Source organism: Somniosus microcephalus, chromosome 16 (assembly GCF_052327205.1).
Source record: "Somniosus microcephalus isolate GS21.2 chromosome 16, FLI_Smic_1.0, whole genome shotgun sequence".
In the NCBI taxonomy this organism is placed as follows: Eukaryota; Metazoa; Chordata; class Chondrichthyes; order Squaliformes; family Somniosidae; genus Somniosus; species Somniosus microcephalus.
The window spans coordinates 19,614,580-19,637,332 of record NC_141002.1 but is presented as its reverse complement, the minus strand read 5'-3'; the positions used below and the strand labels follow the sequence as shown (position 1 = coordinate 19,637,332).

Here is a 22,753-nt window from a genome sequence, read left to right as displayed (position 1 = left end):
ACACAACAGAAGGTCATTGATGAAGCAGCTGAAGATGGTTGGGCCTAGGACACTGCCCTGAGGAACACTTGCAGCAATGTCCTGGGGCTGAGATGATTGGCCTCTAACAACCACAACCATCTTCCTTTGTGCTAGGTAGGACTCCAGCCAGTGGAGAGTTTTCCCTCTGGTTCCCATTGACTTCAATTTTACTAGAGCTCCTTGATGCCACACTTGGTCAAATGCTGCCTTGATGTCAAGGACAGTCACTCTCACCTCACCTCTGGAATTCGGCTCTTTTGTCCATGTTTGAACCAAGGCTGTAATGAGGTCTGGAGCCGAGTGGTCCTGGCGGAACCCAAACTGAACATCAGTGAGCAGGTTATTGGTGAGTAGTTGCCGCTTGGTAGCACTGTCAACACCTTCCATCACTTTTCTGAAGATTGAGAGTAGACTGATGGGACGGCAATTGGCTGTATTGTATTTGTCCTGCTTTTTGTGGACAGATCATACCATCGGCAATTTTCCACTTTGTTGGGTAGATGCCAGTGTTGTAGCTGAACTGGAACAGCTTGGCTAGAGGCGCGGCTAGTGGAGCACAAGTCTTCAGCGCTACAGCTGGGATGTTGTCGGGGCTCCAAGACTTTACTGTATCCAGTGCACTCAGCCGTTTCTTAATATCACGTGGAGTGACTCGAATTGGCTGAAGACTGGCTTCTGTGATGCTGGGGACATTAGGAGGAGGCCAAGATGGATCATCTACTCGGCACTTTTGGCCAAAGATGTTTGCAAACTTGTCTTGTCTTGTCTTTTGCACTCGCGTGCTGGACTCCACCATCATTGAGGATGATCAGGATGTTCATGGAGCCTCCTCCTCCTGTTAGTTGTTTAATTGTCCACCACCATTCACGGCTGAATGGCAGAGCTTTGATCTGATCCGTTGATTGAGGGATCAGTTATCTCTGTCTATAGCATGCTGCTTCTGCTGTTTAATATGCATGTAGTCTGTGTTGCAGCTTCCCCAGGTTGGCACCTCATTTTTAAGTACTGCCCAGAAAATTGCCCAGGTGTGGTGCTGCTCCTGGCATGCTCTTCTACACTGCTCATTGAACCAGGGTTGGTCCCCTGGCTTGATGGTAATGGTAGAGTGAGAAATATGCCAGGCCATGAGGTTATAGATTGTTGTGGAATACAGTTCTGCTGCTGCTGATGGCCCCCAGCGCCTCATGAATGCCCAGTTTTGAGCTGCTTGAATCTATCCCATTTAGTACAGTGGTAGTGCCACACAACACGATGGAAGGTGTCCTCAGTGTGAAGACAGGACTTCATCTCCATAAGGACTGTGCAGTGATCACTGCTACCAATACTGTCATGGGCAGATGCATCTGCGGCAGGTAGATTGGTGAGGGCGAGGTCAAGTAGGTTTTCCCTTCGTGTTGGTTCTCTGACCACCTGCCGCAGACCCAGTCTGGCCGCTATGTCCTTCTAGACTCAGCTAGCTCGGTCAGTAGTGGTACTACCGAGCCACTCTTGGTGATGGACATTGAAGTCCCCCACCCAGAGTACATTCTGTGCCCTTGCTACCCTCAGTGCATTTTTGAAGTGGTGTTCAACATGGCGGAGTACTGATTCATTAGCTGAGGGAGGATGGTAGGTAGTAATCTGCATGAGGTTTCCTTGCCCATATTTGACCTGAAGCCACAAGACTTTGTGGGGTCTGGAATCAATGCTGAGAACTCCCAGGACCACTCCCTCCCGACTGTATACCACTGTGGCGCCACAGGACATAGCCAGCGATGGTGATGGAGGAGTCTGGGACGTTGGCTGAAACTTATGATTCTGTGAGTATGACTATGTCAGGCTGTTGGTTGAATTTTGGCACAAGTCCCCAGATGTTAGTGAGGAGGACTTTGCAGTGTCTACTGGGCTGGGTGTGCCTTTATCGTGTGCGAATCCGGTGCCTAGGTCGATGCTGGGTGGTTCATAGGAACATAGGAACAGGAATAGGCCATTCAGCCCCTCGAGCCTGTTCTGCCATTCAATGAGATCATGGCTGATCTACGATCTAACTCCATATACCCGTCTTTGACCCATATCCCTTAATACCTTTGGTTAACAAAAAGCTTTCAATCTCCGATTTCAAATTAACAATTGATCTAGCATCAATTGCCATTTGCAGGAGAGTTCCAAACTTCTACCACCCTTTGTGTGTAGAAGTGTTTCCTAATTTCACTCCTGAAAGGTCTGGCTCTAATTTTTAGACTCTGCCCCCTAGTCCTAGAATCCCCAACCAGCGGAAATAGTTTCTCTCTATCTACCCTATCTGTTCCCCTTAATATCTTGAAAACTTTGATCAGATCACCTCTTAACCTTCTAAATTCTAGGGAATATAACCCTAATTTGTGTAACTGCTCTTTGTAACTTAACCCTTGAACTCTGGTTCGTCCAGTTTTATTCCTATTATAGTTTTTTGTGGTGGTTTTGATACAACTGAGTGGCTTGCTAGGCCATTTCAGAGGGCAGTTAAGAGTTAACCACATTGCTGTGGATCTGAAGTCACATGTAGGCCAGACTGGGTAAGGATGGCAGATTTCCTTCCCTCAAGGGTATTAGTGAACTAGATGGGTTTTTACAACAACCCGATAGTTTCATGGTCACCATTACTGATACTAGCTTTTTATTCCAGGTTTATTTAGTTAATTAACTGAATTTAAATTCCACAGCTGCCGTGGTGGGATTTGCACTCATGTTCCCGGATCATTAAGACATACATTCTATAAGACTTGTTTGCCTTAACAGTCTCTGGTGCCTTTGGTTCTCCTTGGGTGCTATGTTGGAACTTCAGCTTGGAGGTTTTGTTGGGACTGCCTTTAAAAATCCTAATGTTGGCAATGATGCATGAGTTGTGGTCCCAGAGTTACCAGCCCTGTGCCTACTTGATGTCTTACACAAGGATCTCCAGCACAGTTCTTACTATTTGAAGTGAGACGGTGTAACTCTTCTCTGTGGGGCACTCCCCATTTGGGACATTTTCCAATTCAAATAGGTAACACATGAGCCATGCCTGGAGTTGGGAAGCCACAAAGCTATATGGGCCCTGTTTCTAGATGTCATGGAAGTTCTTCCCACTCCCCTTTCTGTGGGCCAAACTAGACCAACCCAAGAATTGCAAATTTCTCACACGCCCCAGTCCTTCTCAGCTTCTATCTGTTTCCAGTCTTTTTTGCCACTTTCCAATACCTGAGATAGTAGTTCTTTTCCTGTTCCTCTCTATTGCTTTCTCTGTTCCACCCTGCCTTGTGAATTGTTTCAAACTCTGTTCCTTAGCCACCAACTCCATTCCTCTCCCTGGCCACTCTCTGAGGCTGAACCGGACTGTTCGCAACCTCGGCACCCTATTTGACCGAGCTGAGCTTCCAACCCCATATCCTATCCATCATCAAAACCTCCTACTTCCCCATCTTCGCCCGTCTCTCTCAGCTGAGCAGCTGCTGCATTACTTTGTTACCACCAGGCTTGACAATCCAGCCTCCCATGTTGCACCTTCCGTAACTTGAGGTCATCCAAAACTCTGCTGCCCGTGTCCTAACTCACACCAAGTCCCGTTCACCCATCACTCCTGTGCTCACTGATCTACATTGGCTCCTGGTCAGGCAAGGTCTCGATTTTAAAATTCTCATCCTTGTTTTCAAATCCCTTCATGGCTTCACTCCCCTCTATCTCTGTACCTCCTCCTGCCCCACAACCCTCTGATTCTGGCCTCTTGCGCATCCCTGATTTTCATCGATCTATCATTAGCGGCCATGCCTTCAGCTGCCTCGGCCCTAACCTTTGGCATTCCTTCCCTAAACCGCTCTGCCTCTCTCTCCTCCTTTAATAGAGTCAAAGGCCTAGAAATTGGGTTGGGGCGCCAAAGTGGCGCAAAAGTCGGCGGAGCGCAGGATTTAGCGTAGCGATCGGAGTGATACCGATCGCTAGAAATTCAGTTTCAGTGCCCCTCGAGGGACACGGGGCGAGGCTCGAGGCGCTCCGCGTCCCTCTTAGGGCGCTGAAACTGATTATCGCAGCGCAACGTGCCACAGCGCCACATGCTGCGGCACGACACGCTGCGGTACTGCAGGCCTTCCTCCCACTGTTAAGGGGGAGGTGCCTGCAACAGCGCGATCCGCAATCGCGAGTGCCGGCAAATGAGCCCGGCACCAAGGAGAAGTGCCGGGCTCTCGGGAAACAGCCGGCAATGCCGCGGGGGGGGGGGGGGGGGTTAGGAGGCCGGGGACGGAGGTGCTGGCAGGCGGCCGCCGAAAAAGCGGCCGCCCCGCACCTCCACCTTAACTTGCGCCGCTGCCGGCACAGTAAGGCCCCGTGAACCGGGTGCGGGTAGCGAGCGGCGCAACTGCGGCGTTCGCTACCAAATATCGCGAATGGGGCATGAATGGAGCGCTGCATACACCGATGACATCATCGGTGGTGGCGCAGCGCAAATGCCTAACGCCACCATTAGCGCCCCTACTGAATATCGCCGCAGACGCAGCCAGTGGCGCTACAGCTACTGACTGCCTCTTTAGGCGCTAACAGGTGGCGCTACTCACCCAATTTCTCCCCCATAGAGTCATACAGCACAGAAAGAGGCCCCTCGGCCCATCGCGTCCGCACCGGCCATCAAGCCCTATCTAATCTAATCCCATTTTCCAGCATTTGGTCCGTAGCCTTGTATGCTATGGCATTTCAAGTGCTCATCCAAATGCTTCTTGAATGTTGTGAGGGTTCTTGCCTCTACCACCCTTTCAAGCAGTGAGTTCCAGATTCCAACCACCCTCTGGGTGAAAAAGTTTTTCCTCAAATCCCCTCTAAACCTCCTGCCCCTTACCTTGAATCTATGCCCCCTTGTTATTGACCCCTCTACTAAGGGGAAAAGTTCCTATCCACCCTATCTATGCCCCTCATAATTTTGTATACCTCAATCAGGTCCCCCCTCAGCCTTCTCTGCTCCAAGGAAAACAACCCCAGCCTGTCCAATCTTTCTTCATAGCTGAAGCGCTCCAGCCCAGGTAACATCCTGGTAAATCTCCTCTGCACCCTCTCCAAAGCAATCACATTCTTCCTATAGTGTGGCGACCAGAACTGCACACAGTACTCCAGCTGTGGCCTTACCAGCGTTTTGTACAGCTCCATCATAACCTCCCTGCTCTTATATTCTATGCCTTGGCTAATGAAGGCAAGTATCCCATATGCCTTTTTAACCACCTTATCCACCTGTTGTGCTGCCTTCAGGGATCTATGTACATGCACACCAAGGTCCCTCTGATCCTCTGTCTTTCCTAGGATCCTACCATTCATTGTGTATTCCCTTGCCTTGTTAGTCCGTCCAAAATGCATCTCCTCACACTTTTCAGGGTTAAATTCCATTTGCCACTGTTCCGCCCATCTGACCAACCCATCTATATCGTCCTGTAGCCTGAGGCTTCCCGCCTCGCTATTTACCACCCCACCAATTTTCGTGTCATCTGCGAACTTACTGATCATACCTTTTACATTCACATCCAAAGTCGTTCCTTAAAACCTACCTCTTTGACCAAGCTTTTGGTCACCTGTCCCAATATCTCCTTATGTGGCTTGGTGTCAAATTGTGTTTGATAATCACTCCTGTGTAGCGCCTTGGGACATTTTCACTGCGTTAAAGGCGCTATATAAATACAAGTCGTTGCTATTGCTTATTTTCTGTCCCTTCCATTTTCATCTCAACTCATGCTTTTTTTTTGCTTTCCAATTTTGTCACTTCCACTCCTGAAGGTATCAACTCCTTCCCTGGGCCATAGGCAGTGGTCACCTGTTGACCCCTTGCCAAAGTAACCAGTATTCACATCTAAGCCTTGATAGCGAGTGCCAGCGGGTTATTTGACTGCAGGGAGGGGGTTGGATCTTCATCGAGCCCAATCCCGTTCTCACCCAATGTGTACATCCGCCCACCACCAGCAGGGATCATCGGCCGCCCAACAGTAGTGGTCTTGTCTAACCCAGGAGCACTAGAGTCAGGTGCAGCACCCCCTATTGCTGCCCTGGCTGAAATCAACTAATGCAGCACAGACCAAGCGATCAAATCGGGGACCTTCCTCATCTGAATGACTCTGCCTGAGACTTAATCTTCTGAGGGATTGGGATTGAAAATCTTGCCATTACCATGAGTTCCAAGCTGAGGATATGTCTGACATTCAACAACAACAACTCGTATTTGTAGAGCACCTTTAACGTAGTAAAATGTCCCAAGGTGCTTCACAGGAGTATTTTAAGACTACAAATTTGACACTGATCCACATAAGGATAAATTAGGGCAGGTGACCAAAAGTTTGATCAAAGAGGTAGGTTTTAAGGAGCGTCTTAAAGGAGGAAAGAGAGGTAGCGAGGTGGAGAGGTTTAGGCAGGGAATTCCAGAGCTTAGGGCCTAGGCAACAGAAGGCACGGCCAACAAAGGTTGAGCGATTATAATCAGAGATGCTCAAGAGGGCATTATTAGAGGAGCGCAGACATCTCGGAGGGTTGTGGGGCTGAAGATTACAGAGATAGGAAGGGGTGAGGCCATGGAGGGATTTGAAAACAAGGATGAGAATTTTGAAATCAAGGCACTGCTGAACCGGGAGCCAATGTAGGTCAGCGAGCACTGAGGTGATGGGCGAATGGGACTTGGTGCGAGTTAGGACATGGGCAGCCGAGTTTTGGATGACCTCAAGTTTACGTAGGGTGGAATGTGGGAGGCCAGCCAGGAGTGCATTGGAATAGTCAAGTCTAGAGGTATGGATGAGGGTTTCAGCAGCGGTTGAGCGATGTTATGGAGGTGGAAGTAGGCGGTCTTTGTTATGCTGTGGATATGTGGTCGGAAGCTCATTTCAGGGTCAACTATGGCAGCAAGGTTGCGAACATTGTGGTTCAGCCTCAGACAGATGTTAGGGAGAGGGATGGAGTCAGTTGCTAGGGAACGGAGTTTGTGACGGGGACCGAAAACAAGGGCTTCAGTCTTCCCAATATTTAATTGGAGAAAATTTTTGCTCATCCAGAACTGGATGTTGGACAAGCAGTCTGACAATTTAGACACCGTGGACAAAGTCAGTTATGGAGCCAGGAAATTATTTTTTTGTTGCTAATTCCAAATTAAATTATCTAGTGACCAAATTTGCCTGAAATCCAACTTGGCCCAAACTAAACTAACTCCCAATATCTATCTTCCTACCAAACCTCTCAAATCTCTCTATGCCCAACAACACATCCAATTGTCCCTTGAACCCACTTATATATTATAATAATAATATACAGGAAGATAGGAACAGGAGTAGAGCTTTCAGCTCATCGAGCCTGTTCCACCATTCTATTAGATCATGGCTGATCTGTACTTCAACTCCTGCTTTTGATCCATATCCCTTAATATCCTTATCTAACCAAAACCTATTAATCTCAGTCTTGAAAATTTCAATTGTCCCAGCATCCACAGCCTTTTGGTGGGGGGCGGGGGAAAGAGAGTTGCAGATTTCCACTACCCTTTTGCAAAATAATCGAGGTACTTCCTAATTTCTCTCTTGAATGGCCTAGCACTAATGTTAACATTGTTCTGTCTTGTTCTGGACTTACCCACCAGAGGAAATACTCTTTTTTTTTATCTACCCTATCGAATCCCTTTTTCATTTTAAAGAGCTCGATTAGATCACTCCTCAAGTCTTCTAAACTCAAGGGAATGCAAGCCAAGTTTATGCAACTTAGCCTCGTAATTTAACTCTTTAAGCCCCAGTGTCATTGTTTTCTGGTAACTTCTTCCACAACTCTATTACCTTTTGGGTGACATAGTTCTGCCCAGTTTTCCTTCTTACACCTAAATTCCTAATCATTAACTGATGTCCTTGGTATTAGACTAATGAACAATGCTTACAGTGCCCCTTCATAATCTTGAAAACTTGATTACCTCAAAAGTCTTCCCCTTTCCCAAAGCAAAAACAAACCCAAGTTGAGTTTGGGATTCCCAGAATTATAGCGTTCTCCCAGATTCTTTATGGGAGAAAGAACTCTATAATGGCAGTTTTAGATGTCGGAAGGCAGCAGGACAAGGGGACACAGGGTGAGGATTGTGACGCGCGGGTTTACACAGGGTGATCAACGGGTGAAATAGGATAACAGGCCTGGACGCATTTATGAGAGAGACAGAAGTAATGGGAAGATGGTAGGGCTGGGATTCTGGGAGGGTGAGATCAAATGGTCATCAGCCCAACCTACCTTGTGTCCTCAGTTGCTCACTTTCATGCCAAGCTCAAGAGTTTAGGTGCTGATTGGTCATTTAAATGGGCACACAAATTCACTCTTAATTCACATTGCCTAAAATCTCAACTCGAAATCTAACTCCGCCATACCAGGCCTGCAGATGCTTAAAGTAACAAAACAAGAAAGGAACAAATAGACTGGGTGTTAGGTGGTTCTTTTCCCAGAGAGAGCCTCTGGAATACATTGCCCGCTGGTGCGGTGGGTGATGACTCTCTGCATTACCTTCAAGAGGGAGTGGGACCGGTTCCTGACTGGGGCGGAGATCGCATCCGATAGAAAGTCAGTGGTTTTGCAGATAACACTTGGTCCATCTGGCCACCTGGACTGATTTTGATCACCTGAAGGGGTCGGAGGGGAATTTTCCAGTGTATTTTTTCCCTTATTGGCTCTGGATTTTTTCTCTTTTTGTTTTGCCTCTCCTAGGCGATTACATGGCTGCCGGGGCGATGGGGAGGGGTGGGCGGTGGGAAGTATCTAGTCATGCTGCTCCAGCCATCATGAGTGTGGGGCAGGCTTGATGGATCAGCTGCTCTTTTCCTGCCTGTCATTTTCGTGCAGTCGTATGTAAACCAACTGCGGGCACAAACTTACAGCCCAACAACGAACACAGAACCTCTCAGCTTCCTTATCTTTTATTACCAATGCATCAGTTATAGGACACATGTACAAAGTCGGCAATTCACATTTTGCACTGATAACATTTATCAGATTCTTTAATAATAATGCATTATTTTACACAAATCCGGGTAGTGTGCGCGTGTAGTCAGTCAGAAGCTTCAGTAAGGATCAGAAAGAAGATAGTCCTGTGCACAGTCAGTGTTAGTCTGCATTACTGGCGCCCCATTGGGAAAGCAAGCCCATAACACAGGGGTGGGGGAAAGAGAACTGAAATATTGGAACTCCACACTGCCGACAAACAGTACCAGAACTGAAAGGTTATAACTATCAGGAAAGATTGAACAGGCTGGGAGTCTTTTCTCTAGAAAAGAGAAGGCTGAGAGGTGACCTGATAGAGGTCTTTAAAATTATGAAAGGGTTTGATAGAGTCGATGTAGAGAAGATGTTTCCACTTGTGGGGGAATCCAAAACTAGAGGCCATAAATATCACTAATAAATCCAATAAGGAATTAAGAAGAAACTTCTTTACCCAGAGAGTGGTGAGAATGTGGAACTTACTCCCACAAGGAGTAGTTGAAGCAAATAGCATAGATGCATTTAAGGGGAAGCTAGATAAAAACATACAGGAGAAAGAAATAGAAGGTTATGCTGATAGGGTTAGATGAAGAAGGGTGGGAGGAGGCTCGTGTGGAGCATCAACACCGGCATGGACCTGTTGGGTCGAATGGCCTGTTTCTGTGCTGTAAATTCTATGTAAAGTTAACATTCATTTTTATTTTAAAAGGAGGAAAAATAGTAACCTAAAGTCGAGCACTCAAAAAATAAACCATAATCACGTCTACTTGTGATTACCAAGTACGTATTAATACCTGTTCAGCAGCCGACAGCAATCAGCTCAACACAAGCTGAGACACAGCAGTGGGTACCTGTTTGATTGCGTCATGGCCAGGTGCCTTTTCTCGGATGATTAAGGCCTCATCACCCATCCACCCGCAGGTAGAATCATCTCCCCGCCCCCAGGTTTGTGTCAGAATCATTTGCAGCAAGGTTTAACACTGTTGAGGATAAACTGCAGCACTTGTGTGCAATGCAGGGATAGCTGATGCAACAGGTTTCTCTTGCACGTTATAGGGTGCCCATATTCACACACTCGCACACAAACAAATTGTCTGGCCAACTGTTCTCGCAATTACGTAAGTTACGTTGAAATGCAGCATCTGCCCATTGCTGTTTTGCTGCCAGTCTTGCCCCTCCGCCCTGCCCAGAGGGGCATTGGCTCCTGCAGGGTGACCGTGCCACACATGCCCCAGGCGCCCCCTGCAGTACCTCGCCCATGTGGCCGTTCTTTATGTGCGGGTCCGGTGAGCTGTTGGCTGTTCGGCTGTGGTGGGCATCGCCACCGAGGCCGAGCCTGTCCTCACCCAGCAGCCACACACACACACCTTTCAGCAGTCACTGAGTACTGACTAAGAGTGAGAGCCCTGGCTGATTTTTCTGCTTCCTAAACCAACGGACACAGGCCGAGAGAGCTGAGCCCTAGCTGATTATCAGTTAACTCAGCACAGACTGGATATCAAACCTGGGACCTGCTGGTCTACATAAGTCAGCTGCACAGTGCATCTAGCACCTAGCACTGAAACAGCCATACTTAACCAGCATGCAATTAGTTCTCATTCCTCTCCAAAAAATTTTGCCAAACATTTCTCATCCATTGAGGACATGCTCAGATATTCCGATAAAGTGCCTTAAATTCGTTGAGCAATCGTTTTCCAAAATACCAATGCCCACAGGTACATCATGGTGTGGGCTTCTGCTCAATCTTTGAACAGGGACTGAAACTCTGCCACAATGGGGCATTCAGATATGGAAGAAGTGTCCGTGCCAGCAATACTGGATATGTGCATGCATTGTTCCAACTCCCAGTACCTACACCTTCGAGAATTTTCACAGATAGGCTTATAGGGTCGCCAGCTCTGATTAGACGTCTTCCTGGAGGTTTCATCACATGACCTCCCACCTCCAACTGACCCCTGCCCCCACCCCCGGCCAAATAGCCTTCTTTTGCCAGCTCCCATATTTTTGTAACTAACAAGTGAAAGGACATTATTTTAATGTCCCTATTATTTTTCTCCCGGGTTGTTCGCAGCAGTGTCCGGGAGATTAATCTTCAATTCCTGGAGACTCCAGGGGAATCCCGGAGGGTTGCCTTGTTAATTAGTTGTGTTACAGGTCTTTATAAAAGGGAGACTTGGCCAAATTGCTGAATGAGGAAGGTATTACGGCACGTCCGTGGGGGGGGGAGGCTGGTTCATCATGGGTAACCATGGTCCCCAGGAGACTCCTTACAGAGTCGGGGCGGGGGGGGGGGCGGAATTTTACTGGAGCTTTTCCTGAAGTGGGCCAGTTTTGTATCGCCTCTTGCCTGGGAGGGTGGGGCATCGTCCGGTGGATGGAGAGAAGGCTGGGGGTTTTTCCTTCCCCGTTATCTTATGCTTGTAGCCGCTGACCATCCTGTGACACGGGTGCTCCGGGTTACCGACAGGCCTGAACTGAATGAAACGGACTTAATTCGCAAGCAATAGAATCCAAAGAAGAAAAAAAGAAAATCATTCTCAAAATAATTGGACGCTCGCGGCGATTTGGGACCTTCACTGCCGCCTTCCTGCCTGTTTCTTCTCAATAGTTCTGGTGATTCAGTTGCGACCTCCCGCAGAAGACATTACGCACCTGCAGTGTTTATCAGACTCAAATGGAAAGAATGTTCAAACCCGGCATTCCCAGGACAGTGGGAGTGAGTGCAGCGGCACCGCCCTCTCAGTCTTGTGTTCGAGAGCCAACGTGGCTACAGGAAAGAGGGGCCTTTATCTCATTCCTCACAACACTGGGAGTCTTTCCACATGGTATTCCGTTATCTCCCCAAAGGCAACTCCTTGAAATGACAAAGAGGCTGGAAATGCACAGCATCTAAAACCAGAAGGCAGATTAACGTTTGGCTTCAAGGCCCTTCACTGTAATTAAAGGGCCTCTGTCCGCAATGTTAAACAGGTCCTTTGTCTCCTCAGTTGCTGACAGTATATTTCCAGCATTTTCTGGTTTTATTTCAGATTTCCAGCATTCACAAATACTGATTTAAAAAATAAAACACTATTCCCCCCACTTATTTTTCCATTAATTCTTTGCCTTCCTCTTCACCCAATATGTTTGCACGAGTCAGCCTGGGCAGTGAGCGTCAGCCGGCTGTTTGGCCGAGGGGGGCGGCACTTCCAGCAGCAACAGCAGGAATCCAGGACGACCTCCTCCTCCCTCACCCTGGGGGCGCTGAGGCCGAACGTGGCACCCCATCAGCTGCGAGACCAGCTGACTGAGTGCAGGGCCAGGGGGAAGGAGGGGAAGGAAGGAAGGAACGCTCCTGGTCTTTGCAGAGAGGTATCGCACAGAGCGCCGCACTCCCCCCGCCTGTCCATCGGGGGGAGCTCTGCTTCCAGTTTCATTGTAAATCACCCGCGACCGATGCTGGCTCGCTCAAACCCAACTGAACGATTCAAGTTTTAACCAATAAATAACTGGAATACGATTAAATATTTTTCTTTTTTTTGTTTTGCAAATTGATGGGTTATGACGGCAGGAGAGACTAGTGCTACTCCGAGTGGCACTGAGTGAAGGGCACTTGCACTCTGCCACGTGCCCTCACAAGACTTTGCTCCTCCTCAGTGGCAGCAATCACATCCCTGGGAGACAGGGGGCTTGGGTCTTATAAACGGCCCTTGTAATGGGATCAATCTATTTACAAGGCCCCTGCACCACAGTGTACTACAAGGGGCCGCTCGTTAATGGACAATGCCCCTGAATATATTCAAAAAATGAATTAATCAGTGGCCTTATTCTTGCAGCAGATTCATAGCGAGCAAGGGGAGGGGTGGGGGGCGGGGGGAATCAGGTGGGAAAAAAATCGAGGGGGGACATCAGGAACAGTTACTGGACTTTTGGAGTTGGGGCGAAATGAGAGGGGCAGGCCAAAATAAATATCTTGGAGGAAAGTGCGAGTCTCATCTTCTCATTGCACATCCACAACCCCAAATGGGATTCTGAGGTTTTCTTCATTTAACACAGATGTACCCGCAAAAAACAAAAATCTCACAATATTTACACAGCTGGGGTACAACTGGAGGGAGGGGATCTCCCTCTCGAGTTTCTGAAATCAAAGCTATTTTTTAACCAGTAAGTTCTGGTGAACGGCTGACAGTGTAATAACTTTTCGGGGAAGGTACAATTTATTTACACACATCTAACAGGCGAAAATACTCTTTTCGTTATCTATTCGGCTTCTTTATAACGCTGTCAATACTATTTTCTTCTGCCAGGGTCAGCTGGCGGGCGTGACCTTTACGCAGTCTGTTTGATGTCCGTCTCCATACAGTGTCACATGATCGGTACCCCAGACACCATGGACAGAGGACCCCTCCCCACCCCCCCCCAATATGTCAGAGGGAGACGGGCGGGGTGGGGGAGGGTCTCTGCCTTCGGAAGACCAACGCTACAGGTCGATGCCCTTGACCAGCGAGGCTTCTAGCGTGATGTTGAACTCGTGCAGCGTCTGCAGGACCCGGATCAGTGAGTTGACGGCCGCGCGATCCCGGAGTAGGGCGCTGTCCTCGTACATCTGCGAGATCACCGGGCACTCCGCCAGCAGCGGGATCCATTGGGGGAGTAAATGATCCCTGTGTCACAGAGAGAGGGAAGGAAAGGCAAAGTGAAGGACTGTATCGAAATTGGTGTCACCATGCACCTTCCCTCCTCAGCTCCTGCTACAGAGGGCCGCAGGCTTAATTCAAGTCAAGGTGGATGTCAATTTGAATTAGATCTGGTTCTCATGTACCTCGCCCCTCCCTATCTCTGTAACCTCGTCCAGCTCTCCGAGAACTCTCCATTCCAACAACTCTGGCCTCTTGTCCAAGCTCCACTCCCTGCGCCCCACCATTGGCGGCCGTGCCTTCAGCCGTCCAGGCCCTAAGTTCTGGAATTCCCTTCCTAAACCGTCCCACCTCTCTTCCTCTCCCTTAAACCTACCTCTTTGCCCAAGCTTTTGGTCACCCGACCTAATGTCTCCTTCTTTGGCTCAGTGTCAATTTTTCTCTGATAACGCTCCTGTGAAGCGTGTTGGAACGTTTTTCTACGTTAAAGGCGCTATATAAATGCAAGTTGTTGTTGTGTACCAGAGTACAAGTACTTCCTCCATATGAGTCCTATCACAAGGGCAGGCCTATAAGATTCCAAAAATTTCAAATGCTGGACTGAATTGTCCCCATGTCTGTTGCTCACTCCCACCGTTGCACTGCTCTCCCCGGGTATTTTTACAGGACAATTCAGCATCATTTTTAAATACGCACAAAGTGTGATTTCAGAATATTTGGCTATGGAGAAAGAGCCGGGGAGTGGGACTAATTGGCCAAAGAGTCGGCACAGGCACGATGGGCCGAATGGCCTCCTTCTGTGCTGTAAGATTTCCCCACTTCTATCATTCAGCCAGCGCTCTGTACCGTTCTCAGGCCGAAAGGACAGACTTATAAAGGGTTAGTCTGCTGGCTTCCTGTTCCCAGCCGGGACAGACCCTGACCATCGAGTGTTGGGTCTGGCTTTCATAATGAGACAGCAAAAGTCTCTGTGATCTGTACAAACAGCGCTGCTGAGTTTTAACTTCAGTCATCCAGTTACATGTATGGCATGAGTTCTAAGGCACGGAGTCTTTATTTTTAATTTTATGTTTTCCTCCTTCTCACCATTGGCTGAGTGCCACCTCCCTGCACCTGGTGAGTTGGGGAGAGAGTGGTGAGATATCGGCATCCAGCTAAGAAATGGTGAACGTGGGATCAGTTGAATTTTCCAGTTCTAAAATGGGTCGGGAAAAGTCAGCAATGCCTGAAGACAGCAGGTCAGGACCAGTCAGAAACTCCGGAGGAGAGGAGAGGGGAGAGGAGAGAGGACAGAAGGAGGGAGAGAGAGAACTGTAAGGACAGAGGGATAGATAGAGAGAAAAAGAACCACAGATATGCACAGGGATAGATAGAGAGAGAAAGAACTTAAAGGGCGCAGGAATAGAGAGAGAAAACCAGGCAGAAAGAGAGAGAAAACCATAAGAGAGAAGGAGAACTAAAAGGAAACAGGGATAGAGAGGGAGAGAGAAAAAGTACACAGATACACACAGGGATAGAGAGAGAGAGAGAGAGAGACAGAGAGAGAGAGAAAAGCAGGCAGAGAGAAAGAACCACAAATACAGAGAGTGAGAGAGAGAGAGAGAGTGAGAGTGAGAGTGAGAGAGCGAGAGCAAGAGTGAGAGAGAGACAGAGAGAGAAAGAAAGAGAAAGCGAGCGCGTGAGTGAGTGAGAGAGACAGAGAGAGTGAGAGTGAGAGAGAAAGAGAGCAACAGCGAGAGAAAGAGAGCAACAGCGAGAGCATGAGTGAGTGTGAGAGAGAGTGAGAGCGAGAGTGAGATCGAGAGAGAGCAAGAGCGTGAGTGAGGAGTGAGAGTGAGGGAGTGAGTGAGAGAGAGCGACAGCGAGAGCGTGAGTGAGGTGACAGAGAGTGAGAGTGAGAGAGAGCGAGAGTGTGAGAGAGAGAGAGAGCGACAGCGAGTGAGTGTGAGAGAGAGAGTGAGTGCGAGAGCGAGTGAGAGAGAGCGTGAGTGAGTGAGAGTGAGAGCGAGTGAAAGTGAGACATTTAGAGTGAGAGTGAGTGAGAGTAAGAGAGAGAGAGAGCGACAGCGAGAGCGTGAGAGTGAGAGAGAGAGACAGCGACAGCAAGAGCGTGAGTGAGAGCGAGAGAGTGAGAGTGAGAGAGAGCAAGAGCAAGAGCGAGAGAGCGAGTGAGTGAGAGAGACAGAGAGTGAGAGTGAGAGTGAGAGAGAGAGACAGCAAGAGAGACAGCGACAGCAAGAGCGTGAGCGAGAGCGAGTGAGTGAGAGAGACAGAGAGTGAGAGTGAGAGAGAGAGACAGCGAGAGAGAGACAGCGACAGCAACAGCGTGAGTGAGAGCGAGTGAGTGAGTGAGAGAGACAGAGAGTGAGAGTGAGAGAGAGAGACAGCAAGAGCGTGAGTGAGAGCGAGAGAGAGCAAGAGCAAGAGCGAGAGAGCGAGTGAGTGAGAGAGACAGAGAGTGAGAGTGAGAGAGAACGACAGCGAGTGAGTGAGTGTGAGAGAGAGAGAGTGAGAGCGAGAGAGCGAGTGAGAGAGAGCGACAGCGAGAGCGACAGCAAGAGCGTGAGTGTGAGAGAGAGTGAGAGTGAGACAGACAGAGAGTGAGAATGAGAGTGAGTGAGTGAGTGAGAGAGAGTGAGAGAGAGAGAGAGGAAGCAAACACCACAGACACACACCGGGTGGGGTGGGGTGGTGCTGCTGGCACTAGTGGATGCAGCAAGCATCAGCCCCGTGAGGAAAGGGAGGGTGACTCTCTGCTTAGAACTGAATAATAAATGACAAATTTCACAACATTTGTACTTTGGGAATGATCTTTCCGTACCTCGCCCCAAGACACACCAGCAGCTGCAGTTTGCCGTCCTTGCCAATGCTCCTGGGTGCTGCATTGATGGCGCTGACGTACTGACAGAATGTCATAGAGCAAGCTTTCACCTGCAGCAGGTTTTCTTGTGACTCCTCATCCTCCTCGGCTGTTTCAAAGTATGTGACGGCTTTCTCTGTGTTTAGAGAGATGGAAAAACATTAAATTGTGGACTGCGCAGTCTGAGAAAGTTGAAGCCCTGAAGCTGAACACTGGCTCCTGTCTGGTTCAGCGAGTCGGGGTGGTGAACAGCTGTGGCACACACACCAGCCGAGAGCAGGTCTGCTCCCTGTCGCTGATCGCAGCTGGGCCAGTGGGCGTGGAGCTACACTGGGACTCAGCTCCCCCACCCAATATCCAGTCAGCGTGTGTGCGAGTGTAAGAGTGAGTGAGAGGGTGAGTGAGAATGAGTGAGAGGGTGAGTGAGAATGAGTGAGTAAGTCAATGAGAGCGAGTGAGACTGAGTGAGTGAGTGAGAAGAATGAGTGAGAGTCAGTGACAGGAGTAAGAGTGAGGGAGTGAGAGCGTGAGTATGAGGGAGTGTGCGTGAGGGAGTGCAGTGAAAAAGAGCGTGTGCATGAGGGAGTGCAGTGAGAGGGAGCGTGTGCGAGAGGGAGCGTGTGCGAGAGGGAGCGTGTGCGAGAGGGAGCGTGTGCATGAGGGAGTGTGCGAGAGGAGCGTGTGCGAGAGGGAGCATGTGCATGAGGGAGTGTGCGAGAGGAGCGTGTGCGAGAGGGAGCGTGTGCGAGAGGGAGCAGTGTGAGAGAGCGTGTGCATGAGGGAGTGTGCAAGAGGGAGCGTGTGCATGAGGGAGTGTGCGAGAGGAGCGTGTGCGAGAGGAGCGTGTGCGAGAGGGAGCGTGTGCGAGAGGAGCGTGTGCGAGAGGGAGCGTGTGCGAGAGGAGCGTGTGCGAGAGGGAGCGTGTGCGAGAGGGAGTGCAGTGAAAAAGAGCGTGTGCATGAGGGAGTGTGTGAGAGGGAGCGTGTGCGAGAGGGAGTGTGCGAGAGGAGCGTGTGCGAGAGGGAGCGTGTGCAAGAGGAGCGTGTGCGAGAGGGAGCGTGTGCGAGAGGGAGCGTGTGCGAGAGGAGCGTGTGCGAGAGGGAGCGTGTGCGAGAGGAGCGTGTGCGAGAGGGAGCAGTGTGAGAGAGCGTGTGAGTGAGAGAGTGCAGTGAGAGAGAGTGCAGTGAGAGAGAGAGTGTGTGGGTGAGAGAGTGTGTGGGTGAGGGAGTGTGTGAGTGAGGGAGAGTGTGAGTGAGGGAGTGTGTGAGTGAGAGAGTGCAGTGAGAGAGAGTGCAGTGAGAGAGAGAGTGTGTGGGTGAGAGAGTGTGTGGGTGAGGGAGTGTGTGAGTGAGGGAGAGTGTGAGTGAGGGAGTGTGTGAGTGAGAGAGTGCAGTGAGAGAGAGTGCAGTGAGAGAGAGTGCAGTGAGAGAGAGAGTGTGTGGGTGAGGGAGTGTGAGAGTGAGGGAGAGTGTGAGTGAGGGAGAGTGTGAGTGAGAGTGACTGAGTGTGTGCGTGTGTGTCTGGGGACATTGAGTCAGGACAGGAATGGGCTCGGTTGGGGCCCCCCCTCCTCATGGTGATCGATTAGCCTGCTGACCCTCTGACCTGTGACCCTGCTGACCCTGATTTCCATGAAGTGCTCTCTTGTATCCAGATATTGAAAGGGGCTCGTTATTCCCAGCAAGGAGGCGACACCCCCGGGGGTGTGGAGAAGGGAATGTTGATTGGTTGCTGACTGAAGTCAAGAAAATGTGACTGCTTGTAACTTGTAACAGAGCATAAACGTAACGCAGACATTAATGGAATCAGATTTAATACTTAAACCCTGTGTGATCGGCTCATTGGAAATCACGACTGAAGTGATCAAATCTCCTGAAGCAAATCCGTCATGGTCGCCTCCGACCGTCCCCTCCCCCGTCAGTGGGGTGGACGGTGGCTGTGCATGTGGACCACTAACTCACAGCTACCCTAACACGGCCAGTTCCAAGTCGGCTTCCGCCAACCTCACGCGGCAGGAGCTCTGTGACAGAATGAAATGCCAGTGCCGCACAGCTCAAACCGAGTGCATCTGCTCGACTTGGTTTAGGAGATCCGTGGGCGAACGTTCCGACTGCAGCGGTTCAAGAGGGCGGCGGCCCACCACCACCTTCTCAAGGGCATCTAGGGATGGGAAATAAATGCCGGCCTTGCCAGCGACGCTCGCGCCCCGAGAATGAATGAAAAAGAAACAAAAGCCTTGCGCTGGTAAACGCGAGGCAGAGTTCCTGAATGGTACAGAGTGAGAAAGGGTCAGGGCGTGGGGGACGGGGACCGCTGGAGTGAGCCATCAGACAGTTTCAGGCTCAAAGCTTCAGGAGCCACATGCCACTGACCCCGCTTCTCCATAAAGAGCTGTATATTTTCCCTCTAGGTCCTCCCTTCCCCTCCTTTTCAGGCCAATCTTCACCCGAGACACATCTGACATGCAGAGTTTAAGCGTTGTTTAAATTTGGCTTGTATTCCCTTGCATATAGAAGGTTGAGGGGCAAACTGATTGAGGTGTTAAAGGGATTCGATAGGGTAGATATGCCGAAACTATTTCCTCTGGTGGGGGAATCCAGATCAAAGGGGTATAATCTTTCAATTAGAGCCAGGCCGTTCAGCAGCAAAATCAGGAAGCACTTTTCACACAAAGGGTAGCGGAAATCTAGAACTCTCCCCAAAAAGGCTGTGGACGCTGGTGGACAATTGGAGCTTTCGAGACTGAGACCGATAGATTTTTGTTGGGTCAGGGTATCAATCGCTATGGAGCAAAGGCGGGTAAATGGAGCTGAGGTGCAGATCAGCCCTGATCTAACTGAATGACAGAAAGAGCTCGAGGGGCTGAATGGCCTCCTCCTGTATCTATGTTCCGAAGCGCAAGGGGGTCATATTTACAAATTAAGGAGAATTAAAGGAAGCAGAGAATGCAGGAGGAACTTTTTTTTTTACTAATAGGGTGTTAAATATGTGGATCAGATTACCGGCATGGGTTGTGGAATAAGAAACGCTAATGGGTTTCATTTGGCGGAACAGACTCGAGGGGCTGAATGGCCTACTCCTGTGCCTATGTTTCAAGGGGGAACTAGACCGGTTTTTGGCAGTAAATGGGATTCAGGGTTATTGAGAAATGCACCAAGGGAATATTGTGGATGGGTGGGCGAGACCAGTGATGTCAGTGACGAGCCACAGGTATAGCTACTGCGACACTGGCTTCGCCACCTGCACTAATTTTAGCAGAAAATGCTGTACACACAATCCAGGGAAATGTACTTCGCATGTGGATATTTACTTAACAAGCATCTACCGTCATTCAGTAACCAAGGAAGTAAAGCACTCACAACGATTAAAAAACACTCGCACACTCTGCTTTTTATCTTGCCATTTTATCAACAAATGCAGAAAAAGGTTAAAGTTCACATGCCTGGATAAATATGAGTACTGAGATCACATGACCATCGACAGTGTCCATTACTCAATTTTTATTTACTAATCAGAAATGCAACGTCACATCTGGCTTCCCAATTAGCCACATGTGGCTAGTGGCGAATGTTTTGAACAACACTGAGCTAGATGGACCTGCCTGAACCAGATACTAATGCAGCACACTCACAGTACTGCACTGAAGGCTCAGCCCAGATCACGGGCTCAAAGTCCAATGTGAGATTGAGTGAGCAGGGCCATCAGCGAAATACATTACGCAAGATACTAAAACGGAGAGAAGCGACGACAGAAACTTAATGCACTGTTTGGTCTCAATGTTCTACATCAAAGACTGTGCAAATGGAACTCTTTCCCACTGTCTTTCGAGGGCATTCACCTTTATTCCACAAGGTGGCGGTATGCTGCCACCTCCACAGTGCAAAGCCACAAATGTTGTTCCTGATTGCAATTCTCAGCTGGGGTCAGCAGTTGGGATGTTGCAATTGGCCTCAGCACCTCTACGCTAAGGAGTAGGGGGAGCAAAGAAAAAAAAACTGCCCAGAGTTTCTGTTAAAAAATAAAGCCAGGATGGATCATTCCAAGTTAAACACACTCCTTCAGTAACAAAGACTAGTCGATTGACATCTCTCTCACCCCACGGTCTCTAGTGCAGAGGTGCACTAATATGTGTTGGCAAATCTCTCATTTAAATACCTATTAGAGTGTTTACCATCATCAAACAGAGGGCTTAAAGTTGCAGCATGTAAATAAGTCCCAGCCACTGTCACATGTCAAGCAACAGCCAATCACATTGACGTGCCTCAATAACTTCAAGACTCGAAGTTAGCAGAATAAAACAAAGGCTTTTATTAGCAAAGAAAAGATGCCGGTGGCTGCACCTAGCTTCACCTGGCGTGCTGCTGTTCTACTGCAGGACAAGCCTGGACTTGTCTTAAGTAGGGCCAGGTATGGGCGGAGCCGACACACAAAGGGGGCGGTGCCCTATACACAATACAAGGTACAAACACCGGAGCAGGCACTACAATATATACAGTTAACTACAGAGTCTGATGAATGACATATTTCATCACACACACGTCAAGCAACAGCCAATCACATGTCAAGCAACAGCCAATCACATGTCAAGCAACAGCCACCGTTAGCAACTGGAGCCAAATATCACTTAAAATGGCTTTCATGGAAGTGTGCTCGTCAAAGGAATGTGTTAAGAATTGTTGGGGATGGGTGGTCACAATCTTTGGCCTTTGGCCTGGGGCCTCAGAGGGGAAACTTGGCCAGCGTTCACACTGCGGAGACGCAGAGGGCCCTGCTGGAAAGTGCAGGGGAGGAGCGGATCAGGCTCCCTGATTTATAGCCTGCTGACACCCAATAACGGCCACTTGGACAAGGTATCAGAAGGCAACTGACAGCGGCCCAGAAAAGAGTCGACGCTTTCAGGAGAGGGAAGAAAGTTGGAGCTTAGCAGTGAACGCTAAAACCGAGAGAAAACCTTGCAAATTCTGGAGTCAGCAGTACAGTACCTGCGGAGGGTGTATTCAAACTGCAACTGCAGTGTCAGCGTGAAGCCCTTTCACCCGATGCGGCAGTTATGGTGTAAATGCAGCCTGAACCTGGAGCGAGGGTCTCGGGCTGACATTGGAATGAATTGGAGCGAGACCCCCCTGGAAGAGGGGATCTCAGTCTGCTGTGCTCCGAGGTTAGTTCGGGCGTTCCCACTCGACTTACACACCACGTTAGCATCGGTGCAAAGCTTTGCATCAGCTCTAAACTTGTGCAACTTCATTTCAGTGTAATACGTATGGGAGCCAGAGAGAAGGGTGAGAGATTTCAATAATTTGGTACAGATGAGAGGAGAACAGGCTGCAGTTACAAAGCTCGCTCAGGGTTGTAGCTCCACTTAATATTTCTTGGTCAGTTTTCTCCCCCTCACCTTGGTTCCACAATTCAAATTTACCTTGACTGAATGGCCATTATTCGTGCTTCAGGAAAAATGACTGAATAGCAATCAGTGGCTGATTTTCCCCATTGCCAGCCCCAGCCCCAGCCCCAGGCCGGAAACGGTGAGACCCATTGTGCCGTCCACTACATCTGGAACCAGCTTATTCAGCACAGACTGGCCGTCGAACTTTGAACCTTCAGGCTCAGCATCACATTGAGCGACACCTTTACACATTGGGCCATTGAGGGAGCTCATTTCGTTCATTATACAGTCGGCAGCTCCGTCAACGCAGTGACTACCTGCGAGTGTCTGCCGCAGGAAAACCACGAGCTTTTTGGGGCTTACCTATAAAGTCCCAGATGAAGACGTTCTTCTGGAAGAGCCGAGCAGACTTGAATCCGTGGTGAAAGACTTGCTCCAGGGCAGAGACCAGGCTGAACTCCCCACACAGCAGGATGGTCAGACTGCCTCTCTGCGGAAACACAACCAGTTGGGAGTTCTTGAACACAAGTTACGGAAACCTCTACAGTTAAGAACTGGACATGCTCTCAGCCCACGGTGGATTTATACCTTGTTGTAGGCAGATATGTTTGAACCATAGAAACTGCTCAGGGGAAAGGCGGAAGGGTGAATTCAGAACAAAGAACCTCCGAGTGAAAAGCCTCGGCCTTGCCTTACAGAGTGACCCATTTCCAGTGGTACCGAACCGGACAGGGGCAGAGGAAGCAATCACGGCTCAAATTCAGAGATTAGCTTTGCCTCTTATAACAGTTCAAAGGACATAATAACCTCCCTAATTAACACCGCCATATCAAGAGAATAGAAAATGGAATTTGAACAATGTGGGTTTAAGAATGGCTGTCAAGTTAAAGCCTCCAGCCCTGGCAAAGTAAGAGTGGGAGACAA

General features: G+C 49.3%; 1 protein-coding gene across 7 annotated transcripts in view; it reads right to left on the bottom strand.

Annotated features, from left to right (window-relative positions):
• Nucleotides 1–8,893: 8,893 nt before the first annotated feature.
• The window catches only part of LOC147106003 (DENN domain-containing protein 5B), a 360,273-nt gene continuing 346,413 nt past the window's right edge, over nucleotides 8,894–22,753 (bottom strand). For all 7 annotated transcript variants that reach the window (XM_086008626.1, XM_086008628.1, XM_086008630.1 and 4 more), the window contains 3 exons: nucleotides 22,193–22,319; nucleotides 16,408–16,582; nucleotides 8,894–13,613 (listed from right to left, as the gene is read on the bottom strand). In XM_086008626.1, coding sequence (XP_085864752.1) covers nucleotides 13,430–13,613; nucleotides 16,408–16,582; nucleotides 22,193–22,319 — 486 coding nt within the window. In that variant the 3' untranslated portion in view covers nucleotides 8,894–13,429. The remainder of the gene's footprint in view (nucleotides 13,614–16,407; nucleotides 16,583–22,192; nucleotides 22,320–22,753) is intronic.